The sequence below is a fragment of the Perognathus longimembris genome, chromosome 10 (assembly GCF_023159225.1).
Source record: "Perognathus longimembris pacificus isolate PPM17 chromosome 10, ASM2315922v1, whole genome shotgun sequence".
Taxonomy (NCBI): domain Eukaryota; kingdom Metazoa; phylum Chordata; class Mammalia; order Rodentia; family Heteromyidae; genus Perognathus; species Perognathus longimembris.
Window position 1 is genome coordinate 64,165,765 of NC_063170.1, and position 18,273 is coordinate 64,184,037.

Here is an 18,273-nt window from a genome sequence, read left to right on the forward strand (position 1 = left end):
CCCCCCCCAGTGAAGTTCAGTCGGTGCGCATGTGCGCCCACCTGGTGGAGGCCTGTGGTGACTTCTCCAGATGCTGAGGCTCCTGTGTCCCTGGACCAGGCCGGGGCCGAGCGCCGGAGGAGGGAGGAGGCTGCGTCTCCTGAAGCGCTGTCTGTTTACCATGAAGGTGCAGTCTCCAGAATTCCAGTCCCTTTTCACCGAAGGACTGAAGAGTCTGACAGGTGAGATCATGAGGCCTTCTCTGGCTTTGGAACTAGCGATAAAGGCAGTGTGGAAGGACACAGAGTTGAGTTTTGTTTTTTTGGCCAGTCCTGGGCCTTGAACTCAGGGCCTGAGCAATGCCCCTGGCTTCTTTTTGCTCAAGGCTAGCACTCTGCCACTTGAGCCACCGCGCCACTTCCGGCTTTTTCTCTGTATGTGGTGCTGAGAAATCGAACCCAGGGCTTCCTGCATGCAAGGCAAGCGCTCTACCACGAAGCCACATTCCAGCCCCAGAGTTTTTTGTTGTGTTTTTTTTTTTTAACCAACATTCAAATATTTCTGTTGAGCGAGGAAAGGAAGACTTGGGAGTAATGCAACAGGTGGAGACTTTTAGGCTTTTTTGTATGCCGGGTTAAATACTAGATTCCTGATGCATGATGGGATGTGCTGTACTTACCTGAGTAGGTACACTGCCTCCTCCTCTGTGGAGGAAGGGATGTTTGGGAATACCTAGCCCCTTCCAGTGGTTCCACAACGCATAACTGGAAGGAACTGAGTACAACATTCAATTCACTGACAGCAAGATACTGTCATTTGAGTGTGAAATTTACAGAACAGTTTACATCATTCCTCCCCCCACTCTATTAGCATCATTTGTTCATACAAGGTTATTTTTTGACGTGCCCAAGTATTCATTTATGTGTCTGGATCACTTAACACCTACCCCTAACTCTGCCTCATCCTCTTTCCAAACTGATCCCAACAAGCTTCATTTTTTCCATACAGTTTCCTAACTGTTCAAATGTGTTATTTCACACATGTACATACAGTAACAATCAGATTGACCCTTTCTTATATTGCTGTAAGACTTCCAAGTCTGGCATGAATTTACCATTATGTCTCAATTCAGAGTTAACCATGTTTAAAGGGCTCAATAACCACAAGTGGTTAGAGGCTACTGTCGGAACAGATCAGATCGAAAATCACCTATTTGAGGCTGACTGAACTTTTTCTTTTATGGCTATGCCTTCCCCATTCTTCTCATTCTCTGCTGAGAAAGTCTCCTCAGATAAAATGAATGATTAATTTTGGCAGTATACTATCTCTTGTTATTCTGCCCTAAATACTAAGTAACTCCTTTTAATAATAGCATTTGATTTATACCCAAGATTTATTTTCTTCACTCAGGGAAATGAAGTTGTAAGAAAGTCAGAACCTCAGAGGGGCAAGACAGGAAGTAGTTGTTTCCAGGATCCTATCTGAAAGGCTGGCACACAGCACTGTGGATGGATGTGTACTGAAGGTGACTTCAGATAACATCATTGAAAACTTACTACTCTGTAGAATGGGATGCCCTGGTAAAATGTAATGCCCCATGTGAAAACCCAGTGCAGACACACTTAGAAAGCTTGTGTGGCAGTTGGCACGGTGATATGCAGTTTAAGTTCTGTTATAAAAGTTCTCAAGTCTTAATAGCTGCTTTGTCCCCACAGACAATTAGCTTTCAGCAGAGAACCCCTGGGAAGCTAGGATAGTTTATTATGACTGTATAATGCAGGGTTTGATTTGCCAGATTATTTCATTTTTTTCCCCCTGCTTCATTTGAACTATTATTTTTACAGCAGATTAAGGTTATTTCCCCATTCTGGAGGTAAGACTCAAGTTGTGAAAATCATTCACTTCCTGAATTACATGGTTCAGGTACTAGCCAGGACTTCCTTGGTTGTGTGGCTGTGGTCCATCACCATTGCTGGGTGACAGCACTTGATGGTAATGTAATCACAGTCATCTTGTTATGATTGGTCAAAGAATGTCCTGGCCTGGCTGATTTTCCATGCACTTGTGTTCTGCAGAATCCCAACATGTAATAATACGACCCAGCTTGTGTGAGGCCAGCTGTGGCCATCATTCTCAGTTAGTTGGCCAGAGTTAAAGTAGGCCTTTTCCTCCCCTGTATGCTTGTTAATAGTAGTTTTCCATTTGCATTGATTTCAGGCTATATGCACAGGTTGATTATTGAAAGATCTTGGTAGTAACACTTAGGATAAGGGACACAACAAGTTGCATGCAAGGACATGCTTAAATATTATTCACAGAAATATGAGGATACTTGCCGTTTTTTGATTTACTTTTTGATATTTCATATTTGTATCAGTGCCCTGAGGCACTGTAGAATGTTGAATTGTCTTAATCAGCAAAGAAAAATCATGCAGGTTCTGTTCCCCATGGTTCTCAGAGGCATTCTACAGTGCAGTGTCTTCAGCCTGATCTACACTGTCCCAATAGATGGCCAAACCTTGTACTTCTGCTAACACACCATAATTACTGAGACATGTTACGCAAAAAAATCTTGTTGCTATCATTTCAGAATTATTTGTGAAAGAGAATCATGAGTTGAGAATAGCAGGAGGAGCTGTGAGGGATTTGCTGAATGGGGTGAAACCTCAAGACATAGATTTTGCTACCACCGCCACCCCTACCCAAATGAAGGAGATGTTTCAGTCATCTGGCATTCGGATGATCAATAACAAGGGGGAGAAGCATGGAACAATCACAGCCAGGGTGAGTCGCAGGCTGAAAGAACATTTTCTTACTTAACTGAAAGTTCAGGAATTTTTCTTCTAGCTGGAAAAGCAAGGAACAAAATGCCTCATTAAAAATAGCGGTGTCCTCTACTCTCACCCTAAGTCTTTCATTTTTGTGTGTTGCAGCCATTGCTAAGTTTCATGACTGTGGTCTTCTACAAGTGGTTTTATTTATTTTTTTTGCGGGGGAGGACCCTTTGTAAGCTAAGTTTTTGTTTTTTAAGTTCCCATTTTTAAGATCTTTTCTACCGACTTCCTGGGTAGCCTTCTTACTACACTCCTTCCCAACAGTGAACATGTAATTCTTTCCTTATCTCCCCAGTAGGTCTCTAATTTCCCCAGTGTATCTCTAATTTTTCATTACATTTGTATTCATCTGTAGGACTTCTGTCTATAGGTGTGCACTGTGGAGTATCATTTCTGTTTAAGAATTTAACTCACTTAACTTGAACATATTGTACAGTACACAGAAGTTCTTCATGCTACAAGTGTTTTCCTGTTATTTTGATTAACAAGTAAACACATACCATGCAGTCACTAGGCCACTCGGGGTCAGGTTGTATCACTATCCTACCTTCATCATGTGGCGCACTGCAATCTTTTTTTTTTTTTTTTTTTTTGGCCAGTCCTGGGCCTTGAACTCAGGGCCTGAGTACTGTCCCTGGCTTCTTCCCGCTCAAGGCTAGCACTCTGCCACTTGAGCCATAGCGCCGCTTCTGGCCGTTTTCTGTATATGTGGTGCTGGGGAATCGAACCTAGGGCCTCGTGTATCCGAGGCAGGCACTCTTGCCACTAGGCTATATCCCCAGCCCCGCACTGCAATCTTGGGAGCACTGACACGGAGCTGTCATCATGTGTGAAAGTGTGTTCTAGGAGCTGCTGAGGCTGGTTTACAGCCAATATGTTTTATGTAAGCAAAAGCAGTACAATCCATAAAAAGTACAGTGTAGTAAATCCATAGTAGAGGAAGCCTGCATTCGTCATCATTAAATCATGTGCTACACATAACTGCATGTATGTAGGTTTAAACTCCTGGCACCGTCGCAGGTCTGTTTACACCAGTACAGACATGAGTGGGTATGGTGTGGTGTGCCACGGTGGAATGAGACCGGTCCAGTGTCATGATGTGTCATGACCATTTATTTTACTTGTGTTGGATGTAGTCACTTCTCTCATTTTCCTTAGGTTTCCAGCTATAGTTGTTTCAACAAAGTCTTTTGTTTCTTTTGAACTTTTTTCCTGGCATTTCATTCCATTTCCTTATAGTTCTTTGGCTATCGTAATAGTTGGATGCTGATGTAAACGTTCAGCAAAATGATTTAAGGACTTTGCTGTAGTTCCGCATGGGACGGGTTAGCTAATTAGTAGTGGGATTCTCAGTGTCAGTATCTGCTGTTTTCACTACAACGAGAAAGCAAGTCCTGCTGTATAGTTATCCTCGTTCAAGCCGTTCCTTTTCCCTTTCCTCTCATAGATAAGATTTCATAGTGAGAATATAATATATATCTGGAGAATTTGTATGAAATTGTGGAAAGGAAGGCTAGAAAATCCTAGAAAAGACATCAAATGATCATAGTTTTTACCTCTGAGTGAAGAGATTCCAAATTCTTTGGCAAGAAAACCTCATTGCTAACCGCTGGTAGAATGCTATTTGTCAGTGAGATTTCCTCTTTTACAAATTCTTTCTGCACTGTGTCTTTGGACATCCTTTTATGTGCAGTGTGCTCCTCTACATATCCACACGCCCACATCCACTTTCCTCCTGTGTCACTGTTAGGAAGCTCCAAACTCAGCCCTCCCAGCTGGAGGCAATTTCTCTCCCCAGGGTGCGTGTACCTACCACTTTAACCTCACTGGTCACCAGTAAAGACCGCAGGTCTGTTACCTGTACTTACTTCTGCCCGGCCTTAGCTCTGTGGCATATATTAACATAGCTCCGTACAAACTGGCACTGCTGAAAAACTAGTTCAGAGAATAGTGCTTTCTACCCCTCTGCTTCTTGTTGCCATGTATGCCTGTGTGATCACATTATTTTCACAAAAATGTATCCTCCTTTGGATATATTTTAAGGTTTTTATACTAGTTGAGTTTAAAGAGAACTAACTACATTACATTGCCTCAGTGAAATTTTCTAGTCTTCAGTGATACTAAAAACTAATTTTAAAAATCTTCTACTCAATTGCAGCTTCATGAAGAAAATTTTGAAATTACCACACTAAGGATCGATGTCACAACTGATGGCAGACACGCTGAGGTAGAATTCACAACTGATTGGCAGAAAGATGCCGAACGCAGAGACCTCACTATAAACTCCATGTTTCTAGGTAATACAAGGACAGTTTGATCTATCAGAATGCCTTCTTAAGTGAAACCTACACACTAGGAATGTTCTCCAGCTTAAGTGGCATTCATTTCTTCTAAGAGACAGCATATCATGTTGACAGGATCCAGCAAGATTCTCACCACATCACTCTCAAGCTGTAACACCACAGGTGTTAATGCTAGTTTATTTTGTAGGGCTGTTGTGAAGATTAAGGGGGCTAATGATTGTAAATGCTTGGAGGAGTGCCTGACACATTCACACCTTCATCTGTTAATTTATTAAGTGCATCTAAACAGTGCAAGAAAAATGTATACATGTGCATATGCACACTCCATGTGTCACTTTCTAGTGCACTGGGATCTACCTGCATGCACGTTCATCCCACCTATACACACCTCCAATTCTTTCTTAGCATCTTAGGAACCACAGTCTTCCTTGTCAGATTTCAAGATGAAGCCTATTTGTCATGTGGGTCATTAAGTTCTTTGTTAATGCAGTTGTGCTCACACAGGGCTTAGAGGCAAGTTAGGTTAAGAGTAGGCTAAGATGGTAACAGGTGAGAATGGCAGATAGCAGATAGCTTCATCCAGGTTAGGGTATCATGACGTGAGCCTCGATTTCCAAACCCTGTAATAACATGGGACCGGAAGCCCAGCAGGACATATCTTCTCTCAGTTATAAAACCAACGCTTCAAGTATGCATCACTCATACCATGTGGTCTTCTCGAATGGTTTCCTTGTAAGTTTACTATTGGTTTCTCAGCAGTTGCTGAAGGCTATTTGAAACACATCACATAGTTTAATCTTCCCAGCAACCTTCTGAAGCAGTAGCTGCTGTTTAACTCCTGATGACCTGCCCAAAGGGGTGCAGCTTGTACACTGTAGTTACTAGTTATAATCAAACCGATTCCAGAAGTCGTGCTCTTAAGCATCGCATTATTCCTTGCATTTAGCTGTATCTCCCTTTTTTACAAGTATATTTTAAAAGATATTCAGAGCAAAATAAAAGACATTATTAAATTCAGCTCAAGAATTTTTTAAAGCCTTTCCAGTCCTAGCATTAGTTTTTTGGGGTGTGTGTGTGTGTGTGTGTGTGGTTTTTTTTTTTTTTTCACATTCCTATGATACTTTTCCTTTTATTTTTTTTCCCCTGGGGATGGAGCCCCAGGGCCTTGTGCATGCTTGGTCTACTGCCACACCACATCCCTGGCCCCTGATGTTGATCTTACTGCTTTCAGTATGTTCAACATGCATTCTTTACCACGTAACAGTAAGGGACATAGGATATTTGCTTTTTTGTAGTCATAGTTTCCCTCTCTGCTTTTAAATATTCATTTTTTTACATGTCCTTTTGAATCTGGAGCCTGTAAATAATCTCCCATATACATCAAGGTAGTTCCCATTTAGCAATTACCCTGTGTACTGAACTAAAAAAGCATTAAGTCTGCCAATAGTGGCATCTGGGGACTAATGAGAAGGCATTCAGGTTCAGACAAAACCAAATGGACATGTGGTGGTTGTTCGTCAGTAGCAGCAGTGCCCTGACCATGACGCCACCGGAGAAGAGCCGCTGGGGCCAGCCACCTCCTGCCCTCTTAGCTGCTCTCATGTTGCTTGTCCATCTTCAGGGTGACCTGTTACCTGTCTTCTTGGGATTGAGAGTTTACCTGTGAGATATGATTTGCAGTTAAAGAGCTAAGAAATTCTCAGTGGGGTTGGTTTGTTTACAGTACAGCATTCTTTTGAAGGAGTAAATAGGCTCTCATGAGTCAGTTTCCTGATCTATGCAGAACCTTACCACATACCATAGCCAACAGTGTTAACAGACATTTGGAAATTTACCAATGGGAAAGAAACCTGGGAAACACTATTTATACTTAATACTATTTCCTATTACCACTGTTGAAAGCCCTCATTTTTACGGACATTATTTCCTCTGTATTTTTTCTATTTATGATGTGTTTTTTCATACTATGGAAATTAGCCATTTGTCTCTATTAATACTGACTTAGTGTATATTTCTGAGTATCTCTTAGCTTATGACTTTTTCCTGACTTTTATGCCTTTTTTCCAAAAGGCATAGTTTATATTTTATTTAATTCACTTTCATTTCTGATATTTTCTTGGCCAGGTTTAAAGGTCTTTCTTACTGCAGGATGACAAAGGAATTGCCCTATGGGTGACTGATACTCCTATTATTGTGTTAATTTCTTATTGGAGATATAATCTTTTACTTGTAAGGGCAGCCATTTACTCTGTCTCTGAATTGGTAGTATTGTATACTGTCACTCTATTTGATCATTCAACCATGCTGAATTTTTACTGTGGTAGTTTTTAGTTGATTTTTTTTTGGAGGGGGTAAGATTCTTGTTAATGATTGTTTCCTCTTTCTAATGATTAGGTTTTGATGGTACTTTATTCGATTACTTTAATGGCTATGAAGATTTAAAAAATAAGAAAGTTAAATTTGTTGGACACGCACATCAGAGAATAGAAGAAGATTATCTTCGGATTTTAAGATACTTCAGGTAAGAATTTCTGCAGATTTTAAAAGCGAACAAGCTTTTCATACTGTGTGTTTTGTCTAGTAACCCACAGCTAGGTCTACAAAATGGTGACGTCCCAAATGTGTCTCTAGTGATGAGGCAACCCATGATTTATATACGTTAAGATAGTGTTTTCATGCATCATTCAGTATGATCTTTCTCTATAAAAGCCTTTGAGCATCTTTCAAATGTTCATTTCCTTTTTATTAACTAATAATTTTCTTTTCATTGACCCTGTAGTTTGTGAGCTTGCCAAGCACTGCTAGTTTGACCACAAGGAGGGAACAAAGGACGGAGGAAGAAGGGGGAACAAATCTGCCTTTGTAAGGCTTATTATGATTTTTGTCTGCCACAGCAGCTATGCTACATCTTAGGTCACTGCTGGTGAAATCGAGTCCCCAGGATCTAGTGCTTACTGGCTTGTAGGTTACTTAGGCTGCAATTTTTCTTGGGTTTGCACATCTGAAGAAAAAGGTAGAGAGGTACACTTAATGCTTTAATTCATTTTCATTAAATAAATGTAAAAGTGAGTAGCAGATTTCTCTGTGATCTCCCAATATAGAAGCATTTAGAGGATTTTGTTTTCTAGGTTTTATGGCAGAATTGTGGACAAACCTGGTGACCATGACCCTGAGACTTTGGAAGCAATTGCTGAAAATGCAAAAGGCTTAGCTGGAATATCAGGAGAGAGGATTTGGGTAGAACTGAAAAAAATTCTTGTTGGTAACCACGTCAACCACTTAATTCACCTGATCTACGATCTTGATGTAGCACCTCATATAGGTGAGAACAAGTTTATGTAACATTTTTAGTGATGAAACAGTTTAAAAATCCTTAAGGGAAAAAAATGTTTTGATTCCAAGTGGAGAAATCAAATTCCAAGCTAATCTTTGGGGTCACAGGTAAGGAGCAGCTCAGAGACTTGGCTTTGATTAGGTTATTATCTGCCACTTACCAGCTTTGCGACTTGGGATAGTTTCTGATGAAAAGGAGTGTAGAAATAATAGCACCCATGTAATAGAAGGACTAAGGAGTCAATAAGTTCGTTCTTAAGAGTGCCTGCATAGAAATGGATCAATGAACGTTATAATTAATATTGACTGAGGATGATCACTCATCAGGGTGATCAGGATGTTTCATACAAAGACAAAAACTATTGAGTAGGAGAGTGGATATTACATATCAGTGGGAAGCCGGGAGTTCTACTGGAAAAAGTCAAATGTCTTGACCACAGCTTATTAATGGAAAGAAGAATATGTTGGGGTTTTCCTTGGTCTGGACAGTCTGTGACATAGGGCACAACCGGAAACGGACATAAGGATTGCTTTAGGATTTGACTGGTCTTTTTTTTTTTAACATTAAAAATAGGAGGAAAAAAAATGTTTCTCTTCCCCCCCCCCCCCCCCCCAGGTTTGCCTACAACTGCAAGTCTAGAAGAATTTAATAAAGTCAGTAAAAATGTTGAAGGTTGCTCAGCAAAGCCTATGACTATCTTGGCCTCACTGCTCAAAGTACAAGATGATGTCACAAAATTGGATTTGAGGTTGAAGATTTCAAAAGAAGAGAAAAACCTTGGCTTATTTATAGTTAAAAATAGGAAAGACTTAGTTAAAGCAACAGATAGTTCAGAACCATTGAAACCCTATCAAGACTTCATTATAGATGTAAGTATACACTAGGCTTGGCCCGAAATAAGTTGTCTTCACTTGCAGAATTAATTTGTGGAAGAGAGATACAATGCAGAATTTATTCATTAGGTGTTCTTAGTTTGGAATGGTAATTTTCCTAGAGCATTTGTCATTTAAACTATCGGGTAAACCTTGAGTGGGGGTTGTAACATTTGGAGAAACTCAACGTCTGTTTGCACTTAGTCCAGAGAGCCGGATGCAAGTGCCCGAGTGTGTGAGCTGCTGAAGTACCAGGGTGAACATGGTCTCCTCAAGGAGATGGAGCAGTGGTCCGTGCCCCCCTTCCCCGTGAGTGGACACGACATTAGGAAAGTGGGCATTTCTTCCGGGAAGGAAATCGGTGCTCTGTTACAGCAACTACGTGAACAGTGGAAAAAAAGTGGCTACCAGATGGAAAAGGAGGAACTCCTAAGTTACATAAAGAAGTCCTAGAGTGAGATCTGGGTACTAAAAGAAGGACAGACATTTGGTAAGACTGGTGATCTTTCCCTGGCTATGAGATGTAAGACACTACAGCAGAGTTAAGAGAGAATCTGTTAAGAAAAATTTCCTCACTTTGTGAAACTATTTCAGATACTGACTGAAATGAAGTCTTACCTCCTCAATCCGATTCTTACCACTGGATCCTAGAATTCTTTTGGAGTAGATTTTGGAGTAGTTGGCTTGCCTATTCATGTTTGTCACTGATACATTTCAGTCCTTACCTGAATTCCAAAATTAACTTGTGCCTATAATACTTGACAAACCTGCCTATCTAAAATTAACACCAGTAATTTTCAAGGTGGCAGCTATCCATAGTGGATTTGTTCCAGCAACCTATGTTTTGGTATGGAACTGCTTTTTGTCTGTCATAATGATTTCTTAAGTGTGTGAAGCTTGGAGAAGTAATTTTGAACAGTCTTGGGTCTATTATTTTAGTAAGATATTACCCTTGGTTTTGGAAGGTAAATGGGTTTATGTATATCAGGTTTTAACTATACAGTGATAATGCTCTTGTTTTGTTTTTAAGTAAGCATTATTTACTTTTACTAATTAAAAGAATACAGCTTGTACACATTTGTTCCCTAGAGATTTGGTTGCATTCCAGCTGCTATATTCTGAACATCTTTAACATTAATTTTTCCTTTCTGTGTGGCCAGTCATAATATTTTGTACTGTAGAAGAGAAATCTTTGGAATGCATAATACTTTCATTAAATGCATACACTTTTAACGAGCTATACTAGTATATGAGCCAGGTCATATAAAAAATACAATGCAACATAAAATACCTGGAGACATTCAAGCACCACTAGAATATTCTATATGCTGCGGGTGTATAAAATATAGGCAGTACCATGAGTCTGAGATGCTATGTTTGAGGAGCAAAAGGGAGAGGCACTTTTCCCTCACTGCATGTGTTTCGACTTTTGTCTGCAGAGATGCAGTGTCCTACTAGATATCCCAGAGAATACAGAGAGAGAGAGCAAGACAGTATGTGCGTGCGCGCGCGCGCACAGGCATACATTGTGTCCATGTGCCAGTTGTGGGGCTTGAACTCAAGTCCTCTTGCTCTCACTTGTTTTTTCAGCTCAAGGCTGTCAGCCTCCCCTTTGAGCTGCACTGCCACTTCCTGCTTTTTGCTGATTACATAGAGATAGGAGTCTTACATATTGGTCTGCCTCCGCTGGCTTTGAAGCCCAATTCTCAGATCCTACTGCATGCAGAGCTTGGATAGACTAAATCCTGAGTGCAGTGCAAATGAAGTTTATTTTCATTTACTGACACAAAATTTAACAGTCCATTTTTGGCCTCGGTATTAGAAATTGGTTAGACGTTTGACCTGATTAGTTTTAGTTATATAAATCAGTGAAGGAGATCAGTGAAGGAGACCAAAGTTGCACAGCTGTAAAAGGATTCAATAACCCTTTAAACATACATATAAGCAAAGAGGTAGGTAGCACAGCTTATAATTTTATCTTTGTTATTTCTTATACCTCCATTATTCGATTGTGAATAGGTTACATTATTTAAATAAGGAACACTAAATTTAGTTTGGGTCAGTTTACGTACACATTTTCTTTCATTTACATCCACTGAAATAGATTGCAAAATACAGTGTTATTTCTACCCCACAGTGGTTTAAATTAAACGTTTTAGAACTAGTGTTATAGTTCAAATAAGTAGTGCAAATGCACAGGTAACATTTTTCACCAAGAAATGGGTAAAGGAAATGGGAGATTTTTAAACTCAAATTTCATATTTAATATTTTCAAAATTTACAAATCAGCATTTCAGAGATACTAAGAAAAATGGAGAACAGGATCCTTTAAAAAAAAAAATTACACTGCTTGCTGCCTTCAAAGGGAACCTCGTGCTTGGCCCCCTAGCTTGGCGCTTTCATCATTTAGATCACTGGTGCCAATGCATTTGTCTGACAAATTAAAGTGGTTTTTTTTGTGCAGCAAACAGCATATAATCAGTTTCAAAGAGTTTTCTTGCATCTTAGACCACTTTTCATCCTCTCGAAAGTGTACTTTTCAATACAGTTGGGCTTAAGAAACTGTAACCCTCCCTGTACAATGTTGCTGGTTACTTACGTGTATGCATCAAAGGCAATTTCCAAAGCAGAGTGCATCTTTACCGCTACCATGTTACATCCATTTACAAGCAAAGTATTACTTTGTCTGGGCTTAGTTCATCTTCTGTGTCTGGGATTGTGGGCAACAGAGCAGATCGGGTTAAACCCCAAAACTTTTGAGGTGACATGTCTTTTTTAGTGGCTGTAAATTTCCATCCAATGTGGCTTGCACAGATCTTACACTGGGCAATGGTCCAGGCATACCTATAAAATGAAGGGAAGATGGCAGCTAAGGAAGCACATCATTACCCAAGCCCGTCATAGGGATCTGTTGTACAGAAATTTCTTAAGAGCCAAATTTGAAGGATTAGAGACACCCTATGGACTGGCCACAGTGATGGGAGACTGAGGCAGAAGGTTTGCAGGTTTCAGGTTAGCCTGATTTACGTGGAGAGACCCCCATTTCAAATACTACATGGGCTGGGATTTAAACCATACATCTTCCCAGGAACAAACATGGTAGAAGTATTTGGTCACTTTGGCATTTCCTATGGGAATATATCAGCTTTCACGTATAATTGGCCAATGTATGGTTTGACTATATACTATTTAAAGCTATGGTTCATTTTTTCTTCCACTGGAAAGATGTTTTCCCTTTGCTGCTCTGTAGTGCGGTCAGGTTGGAGCACAGCAGCCCACCTGCGCACGTACACTTTCAGTCAGCGAGAAAGAGTTAACTAGAAAGCACTCTTGGTACAGGATCCAGCTGCAGTGCCTTCACTACCTCCTTCTGTGCTTCTTTCAAAGCAAAGGCAGACTTCATATTTGGAACAGAAAGTGATAGGGCTGGCTAGTAAAGGTAGCACAACAGAGGAAATTGAACAAGTTACCGGAATCCTCAATGTTGAGAACCACTGGGGTAAAGCAAAACAATGCAAGAAAATCAGAATTCAGTGTTCTCTGTATCTTATTAGGAAAAGGGGATTTGATATTACTGTAGAATATGATCCACAAATAGTTTATATGAATCATAAAAAACAACTAATTTTTACAGAGTTCACAGAAAAGAGTAACTTTGGATTAGTTATAATGTAATTTTAGGATAACAGCAACTGGGAACCTTTTTTCTCCCTATCTTCAGTGGTACTATGCAAAAAGTTCCTAAAGACATTTCTGTCTATTCATGGAATAAAGGCTGGTTATTCATGTCATGCCTATTTTTTTTTTTTTTTGTAATTCTAGCAACTCTATTTAGAACTTGGGGGTTTTCTACCCATTAAAGTCAAACAACACAAAAGCCACCGTCGGCCTCATCTTACCCGGGAAACCAGCTGTGCTCTGTGGTAGGCCGGCCTATGAGATTCAGGTTGCCAGCTCTGTATACGGTAAGCGTCTCATGCACATATCCATGAGGATTCACGTAAGCAGCCATTGGCCCACATAAGGATAAGCTAAATCCAAAAACAGCATGGAGGATAAGACAATCACTAGATTTTCCCGATTTTAATCTTCTATGCCGGTACTAAGGCTTGAACTCAGGGCACGGGCGCTGTCCTTTATTTTTGGCTCAGGGCTGATATTCTATTACTCGAACCATGGCTCCACTTCTACCTTTTTTGCTAGCTACTTGGAGGTAGCAGTTTCAACGGACTTTCTTGCTCTGGTTGGCTTCGAACTGTGATCTCAGAACTCAGCCTCTTGAGTAGCTAGGATTACAGCTGTAAACCACTGATGCCTGGTTAATTTCATAGTTTTATAATAACAGAATCTTATATAAGTCACGAGAAGGTAGCAGATATTCCTTTGTTTAGGTGCATATTTTAATGAAAACCCAAAGGCAAAATAATAGTTTTAAAATTCAACATTAAGTTTAAACACCATAAATCTTAGGCAATGGAGGGAAATACGTGGAAATGGAAATTCAGTCTTGACCTGACTTTTGATCAGGCAATTGGAAATGTATTCAGGGGTATATAGATGTAATAAAGATTTTACCTGAATATTTCATTCTTGGTGGTTATTTCTGTTTCCTGACACTGTTTACAGCAAAGGGAAGTGCACTAAGAAGGTAAAGAGGAAGCAGTTAGCAAGGACCAGCCTTAAGAAACTTCTTTTGATACATTCAACCACTAGAAAACATGGGCGGAATAAACACACCAAATCTAGGATCTGCTAAGCATGTACTTATTTTTATCCTTACAAGGTCATTCAGTTTTAAAAGCAATAAATAACCACACCTTTTCCATGATTACCATCTTATGGTTTCACAGTTGAGAAATGCAATAGTTCCAGTTGCTCTGATTAATCTGAACTGAAACTGTAACAAATTTGGGGCAAGGATTCTACATTTTGGAATACATGCGTGGCCTGGCTGATCATGCCTAATCCCCAAGTTACAAATGGTCCAAAACCCTAAAGGAAAAGTATCCAGAGTATTGCTGGTTAAATCCACCTGTACTTTAAAGTATTTTTAAATGTGAACTCTGAGAGGCAATCAAGTGTTTCTCTCATATGACTATATAACTTAATGCTAGTGACAACTCTCTTGCTCCCATCAATAATCCTGGCTTTCTAGTTTGGTTAAACATCAGTATCACCAACATTCACTTGACTTACTTTATTCATGATGTCTAATTCACAGCGGAGTCGTTGAATAGCACTACCAATTTTAAGGAGCTGAATTCTCAATACATCATCAATAGGAAGACAGGCAGCTACTCTATAAGAAAAATCTTAAAAAACAATAAAAAGAGATAGACTTTCAGGTTTTAAACTTATACATTAGTAAGCAAGTAGATGTGAGACCCTAAGTTCAAAACCCCATCCTGGCAAAAAAAAAAAAAAAAAAAAAAACAACTCTAAAACACCAGTTATTGTCTTTAAATGAAACCATAGACTCAAATCTATGTTAGAGGTCAATTATTTTTCACTACAAAAAAGAGTCTAATTATAAAGATGCAGATGTTTTGTGCAACTAATAGTAATGTAAGTTCTGGAGCTAGTGTCACTTGTAAGTCACTAGAGAACAGAAGAAGGTCTGCTCAGGAAGTATATTTGAATGACAGACTTGCTGAAATTGAATAGAAAATCTGGCTAAAATGAGAGTATGCACAAAATTTTGTTGCTAACAAAATGGCATGCTTTTCAGAATTAAGGTATTTCAACTATTAAATCTTTTATTTCTTCTAGCAACCAATAGGCCATAGGAAAGAAACGGACTTTTCATACCTATTGGGTTTGAAGGAAGAGATTCCTCTTTGAGATTTTCATCCCATTCATGTAGCTGTTTCTTAATTCTATCCATTAAGGTTTCCTAGTTAGAAATAAAAGTAGCCATAGTAAAGTTCACAGACTTGTTTATTTTACTGTGAGCCTTTTAAGTTTGTAATGAAATGATATACTGATAGCAATTGACGCCATTATATGTGGCATGTGGTAAAATCTCACACCCATACAAACAAGTTCCAGTGTGTTGCACTGAACGATAGCGGAGCTGCAGGATTCTCACCCAGGTCCGTCTGTCCCAGGGAAGACTGCTCCCAGCTGCCCCACAGTGCTCTGTTGGCTTCTGCTTGGAACTGGTCCTCCTCCTCTTTTATGGCTTACTCAAAACCTCCTGCCTCAGTACACCAGACTGGCCCAAGAGACCACTGCACTAGCATTTGCTGTCTAAAGATTTCATCTGGAACCTATTTACTACATAAAAATGCTTGCTGTCTCTCTCCCCCCCTCCCCCCTCTCTCCTTATCTCCCTCTCCCCCTCCCCTTCTCCCTCTCTCTCCTCAGTCTGGTCTGTAATGGCTCAAAAGCCTAAGAGCAGAGACCACTGCCTTTTCCTTAAGTGATAAGTGTGTCCTAAGTGCTCGAAACCTACTTGGTCAGCCTTCCCAGGACTTTGGATTTGTTGTGAAGTGATTCACCTAAGGGGAACCACTAATACTTGCTGAATGTCTGCCAAGTGTAGTAGCTTCTATTTTCTCCACTTTACCTGTATTTAAAGAAGTAATTTGCTCCAAAGCAGAGTGACGGAAATTGAACCTTAAGCTCAGGTCTTTTGTGTTCAAGACTAAGATTCTGTAAACTATTCCGACAGTTCATCTGGTTTTGATAAAGCTTGGCAATACTTACTATTAAAAACTAAGGAATGGAAGCACTCATGGAGGGTGCTTTATTAGACTGGAAGAAATGAGTTAATAATCTTGTTTAGGGGAAATGCAAAGAAAAATGTTATATATGACGTTTGTTTCTGTCATCTCAGCCAATAGATGTTTAATAAATCTTGAAAAGTCTCATGGTATCGTCATTATATACGTCACTAAGACTGAAAGGGGTATATCTAACAGTACCTGTGACTGCCAGTTGTTACTTTACATGTAATAAATGGCATTCTTCTGAAAATGGCAGAACTACAGAGGGTAAGTACTCTATAGAGCACTTTAATGACCCTTCCATAGGACAGAGTTTACCACACAAGCTTAAGACACTTACTGCATCATATAAGGAGTACAGCCAGCGGGGCCATGAAGTCAGATTTGCACAGTGAAACTTCCTCTGCAAACAAATACAGTCACTTAAACACAGGAAAATGACTATTAGAAGAGCAATATGAAAAACGATTTTACCCTGCAAAAACATCTCCTAATTTTAAAAACAAAGCATATTGTAGCTAATAACCACAGATCATTTTAATGACTGACAATCTTGCTTTTATACTCTTTAAATACACAAGCGAGCCAGAACCCTCATTCGTATTGGAAAAGTACAAAAGTTTGTCTCCTAATTACATGAGAGCTGTGCTGTTCAGTAGGGTCACCAAGAGTACACTTCCATAGACATGGAAGGTGTAACTAACTACAAAACCCAGGCTTTGGGGCTGGGAATGTGGCCTAGTGGTAAAGTGCTCGCCTCATATACATGAAGCCCTAGGTTCGATTCCTCAGCACCACATATATATAGAAAAAGCCAGAAGTGGCGCTGTGGCTCAAGTGGTAGAGTGCTAGCCTCGAGCAAAAAAGAAGCCAGGGACAGTGCTCAGACCCTGAGTTCAAGCCCCAGAACTGGCAAACAAACCCTAGGCTGCATAGTAGAGCCTGTGGTTCTGAGCTTATGCATACCACATTACTAAATACTGTAGAAAACTGTAACACTTGAAATTTGTCATGTAGACTAATAAATGCACACACACACACACTCCAAAGGGTAAAGGAAGCAAATATGTTCTAGAATCCCGAATATGACTGAAATATGGGTTGAAGCAATGCCATTAAAGCAACAAACGACAAGCTAAACGTCAACAATGCATCTTTACAGCTGAAAGTTTATAATAGGGATTACTTTGCAGCACAGCAAAGCACTTTTAACACAGCACTAAGATCAGTAAGCAAAACCCAGTGTTCAAAGGTCTACAATATCACAGCAAAACAGAATGAAACCATTAAGACACAATATGACACCTGAAACCTGGAGGGGGAAAAAGAAAAGCAAAAAAGACCTTTGACACAGCAGACGAAGAGAAGAGGCAAGGAGCGCTCTTGAATCTGCAAGACCACAAGCACAGGTAGAAAGAGAGAAATGTGCGTGCACAGCACATTATGTGATAGTCGTGACCGATGCTGTCCACCTGTGTACAGCTCCCTGCCTTGCGGTATCACAAATCTGATCTGCGGAAAGAAACTATGCTCTATTTCTGTGTCGATCAGAACAGAAATACTTTGTTAAAAGGGAAAATCTTTAGGTTGGAGTACTGACCTTAACAGAGGTCTCTTTGGGAGACATAATGCTTGTTTTTCAAATATCTTAGGAATTGCTGCATGGCAGAGGACAGACTATTCTCAAACACGCATAAGCTAAGCTCACATTAAAAAACAAAACAAAAACCAAAAAAGCTACCCCCTTACTTACTACTATAAACTCACAGCTAAGGCTATCCAAAGATCGACTGGAATAGCTCTTCAGACAGCACTTTATGCCTGGGAGGCAGACTGAGACCATGAGGTGCTCTGCAGGAAGTACTTTTAAGACTGAATACAGCCAGGAACTGTTGTCTAGGTCCAATGACAGAATTTGTAAAAACGCTACCAACAACACAGAGGACAACCAAATATTTCGTAGTAGCAGTACCAGCTGTTAATATTGTGGCAAGAACTTCAGTGCCTCTTGCAAGTAAACAATACACAGGGATAGTAAATGCTGAGTAGCTGTGATCTATGTGCAGGAGGTCTGCCCAACTATCACTGATTCAACGTATTTTAAAAAAGCACCTCATGTCTCAGCAAAAAAAAAAAAAAAAAAGAGACTAAAACCACATCTGTGGGCTTACATTTAGGAGAGACTGAATCACACATGACAAGTATCCAATGAAGTTTCAGTGT

General features: G+C 39.9%; 2 protein-coding genes across 4 annotated transcripts in view; one reads left to right on the forward strand and one right to left on the reverse strand.

Moving 5' to 3' along the window:
* Positions 1 to 16,217, forward strand: Trnt1 (tRNA nucleotidyl transferase 1). 2 transcript variants are annotated; one of them, XM_048356173.1, is made up of 8 exons: positions 1 to 221; positions 2,570 to 2,763; positions 4,972 to 5,110; positions 7,511 to 7,637; positions 8,245 to 8,438; positions 9,066 to 9,319; positions 9,527 to 9,812; positions 15,689 to 16,217. In XM_048356173.1, exons 1-7 carry the CDS (start codon positions 71 to 73, stop codon positions 9,773 to 9,775), a joined length of 1,308 nt encoding a protein of 435 aa, XP_048212130.1. In that variant the 5' UTR covers positions 1 to 70; the 3' UTR covers positions 9,776 to 9,812; positions 15,689 to 16,217. The 2 variants fall into 2 exon arrangements, with proteins under 2 accessions (XP_048212130.1, XP_048212129.1); XM_048356172.1 differs by lacking the exon at positions 15,689 to 16,217 and having other exon boundaries at positions 9,527 to 11,489.
* Crbn (cereblon) overlaps positions 11,073 to 18,273 on the reverse strand; it is a 22,443-nt gene continuing 15,242 nt past the window's right edge. For both annotated transcript variants that reach the window (XM_048356171.1, XM_048356170.1), the window contains exons 6-11: positions 16,391 to 16,453; positions 15,131 to 15,215; positions 14,519 to 14,634; positions 13,898 to 13,962; positions 13,222 to 13,353; positions 11,073 to 12,166 (exon numbers count right to left, since the gene is read on the reverse strand). In XM_048356171.1, coding sequence (XP_048212128.1) covers positions 11,986 to 12,166; positions 13,222 to 13,353; positions 13,898 to 13,962; positions 14,519 to 14,634; positions 15,131 to 15,215; positions 16,391 to 16,453 — 642 coding nt within the window. In that variant the 3' untranslated portion in view covers positions 11,073 to 11,985. The remainder of the gene's footprint in view (positions 12,167 to 13,221; positions 13,354 to 13,897; positions 13,963 to 14,518; positions 14,635 to 15,130; positions 15,216 to 16,390; positions 16,454 to 18,273) is intronic.

What these genes read in the sequence shown, in the direction of transcription:
- Trnt1 (XM_048356173.1), top strand. Translation starts at nt 71, where the DNA reads ATGCTGAGGCTCCTGTGTCCCTGGACCAGGCCGGGGCCGAGCGCCGGA. An exon ending in ATGGAACAATCACAGCCAGG is followed by an intron (nt 2,764 to 4,971) that starts GTGAGTCGCAGG and finishes ACTCAATTGCAG; the next exon opens with CTTCATGAAGAAAATTTTGA. An exon ending in ATCAAGACTTCATTATAGAT is followed by an intron (nt 9,320 to 9,526) that starts GTAAGTATACAC and finishes GTTTGCACTTAG; the next exon opens with TCCAGAGAGCCGGATGCAAG.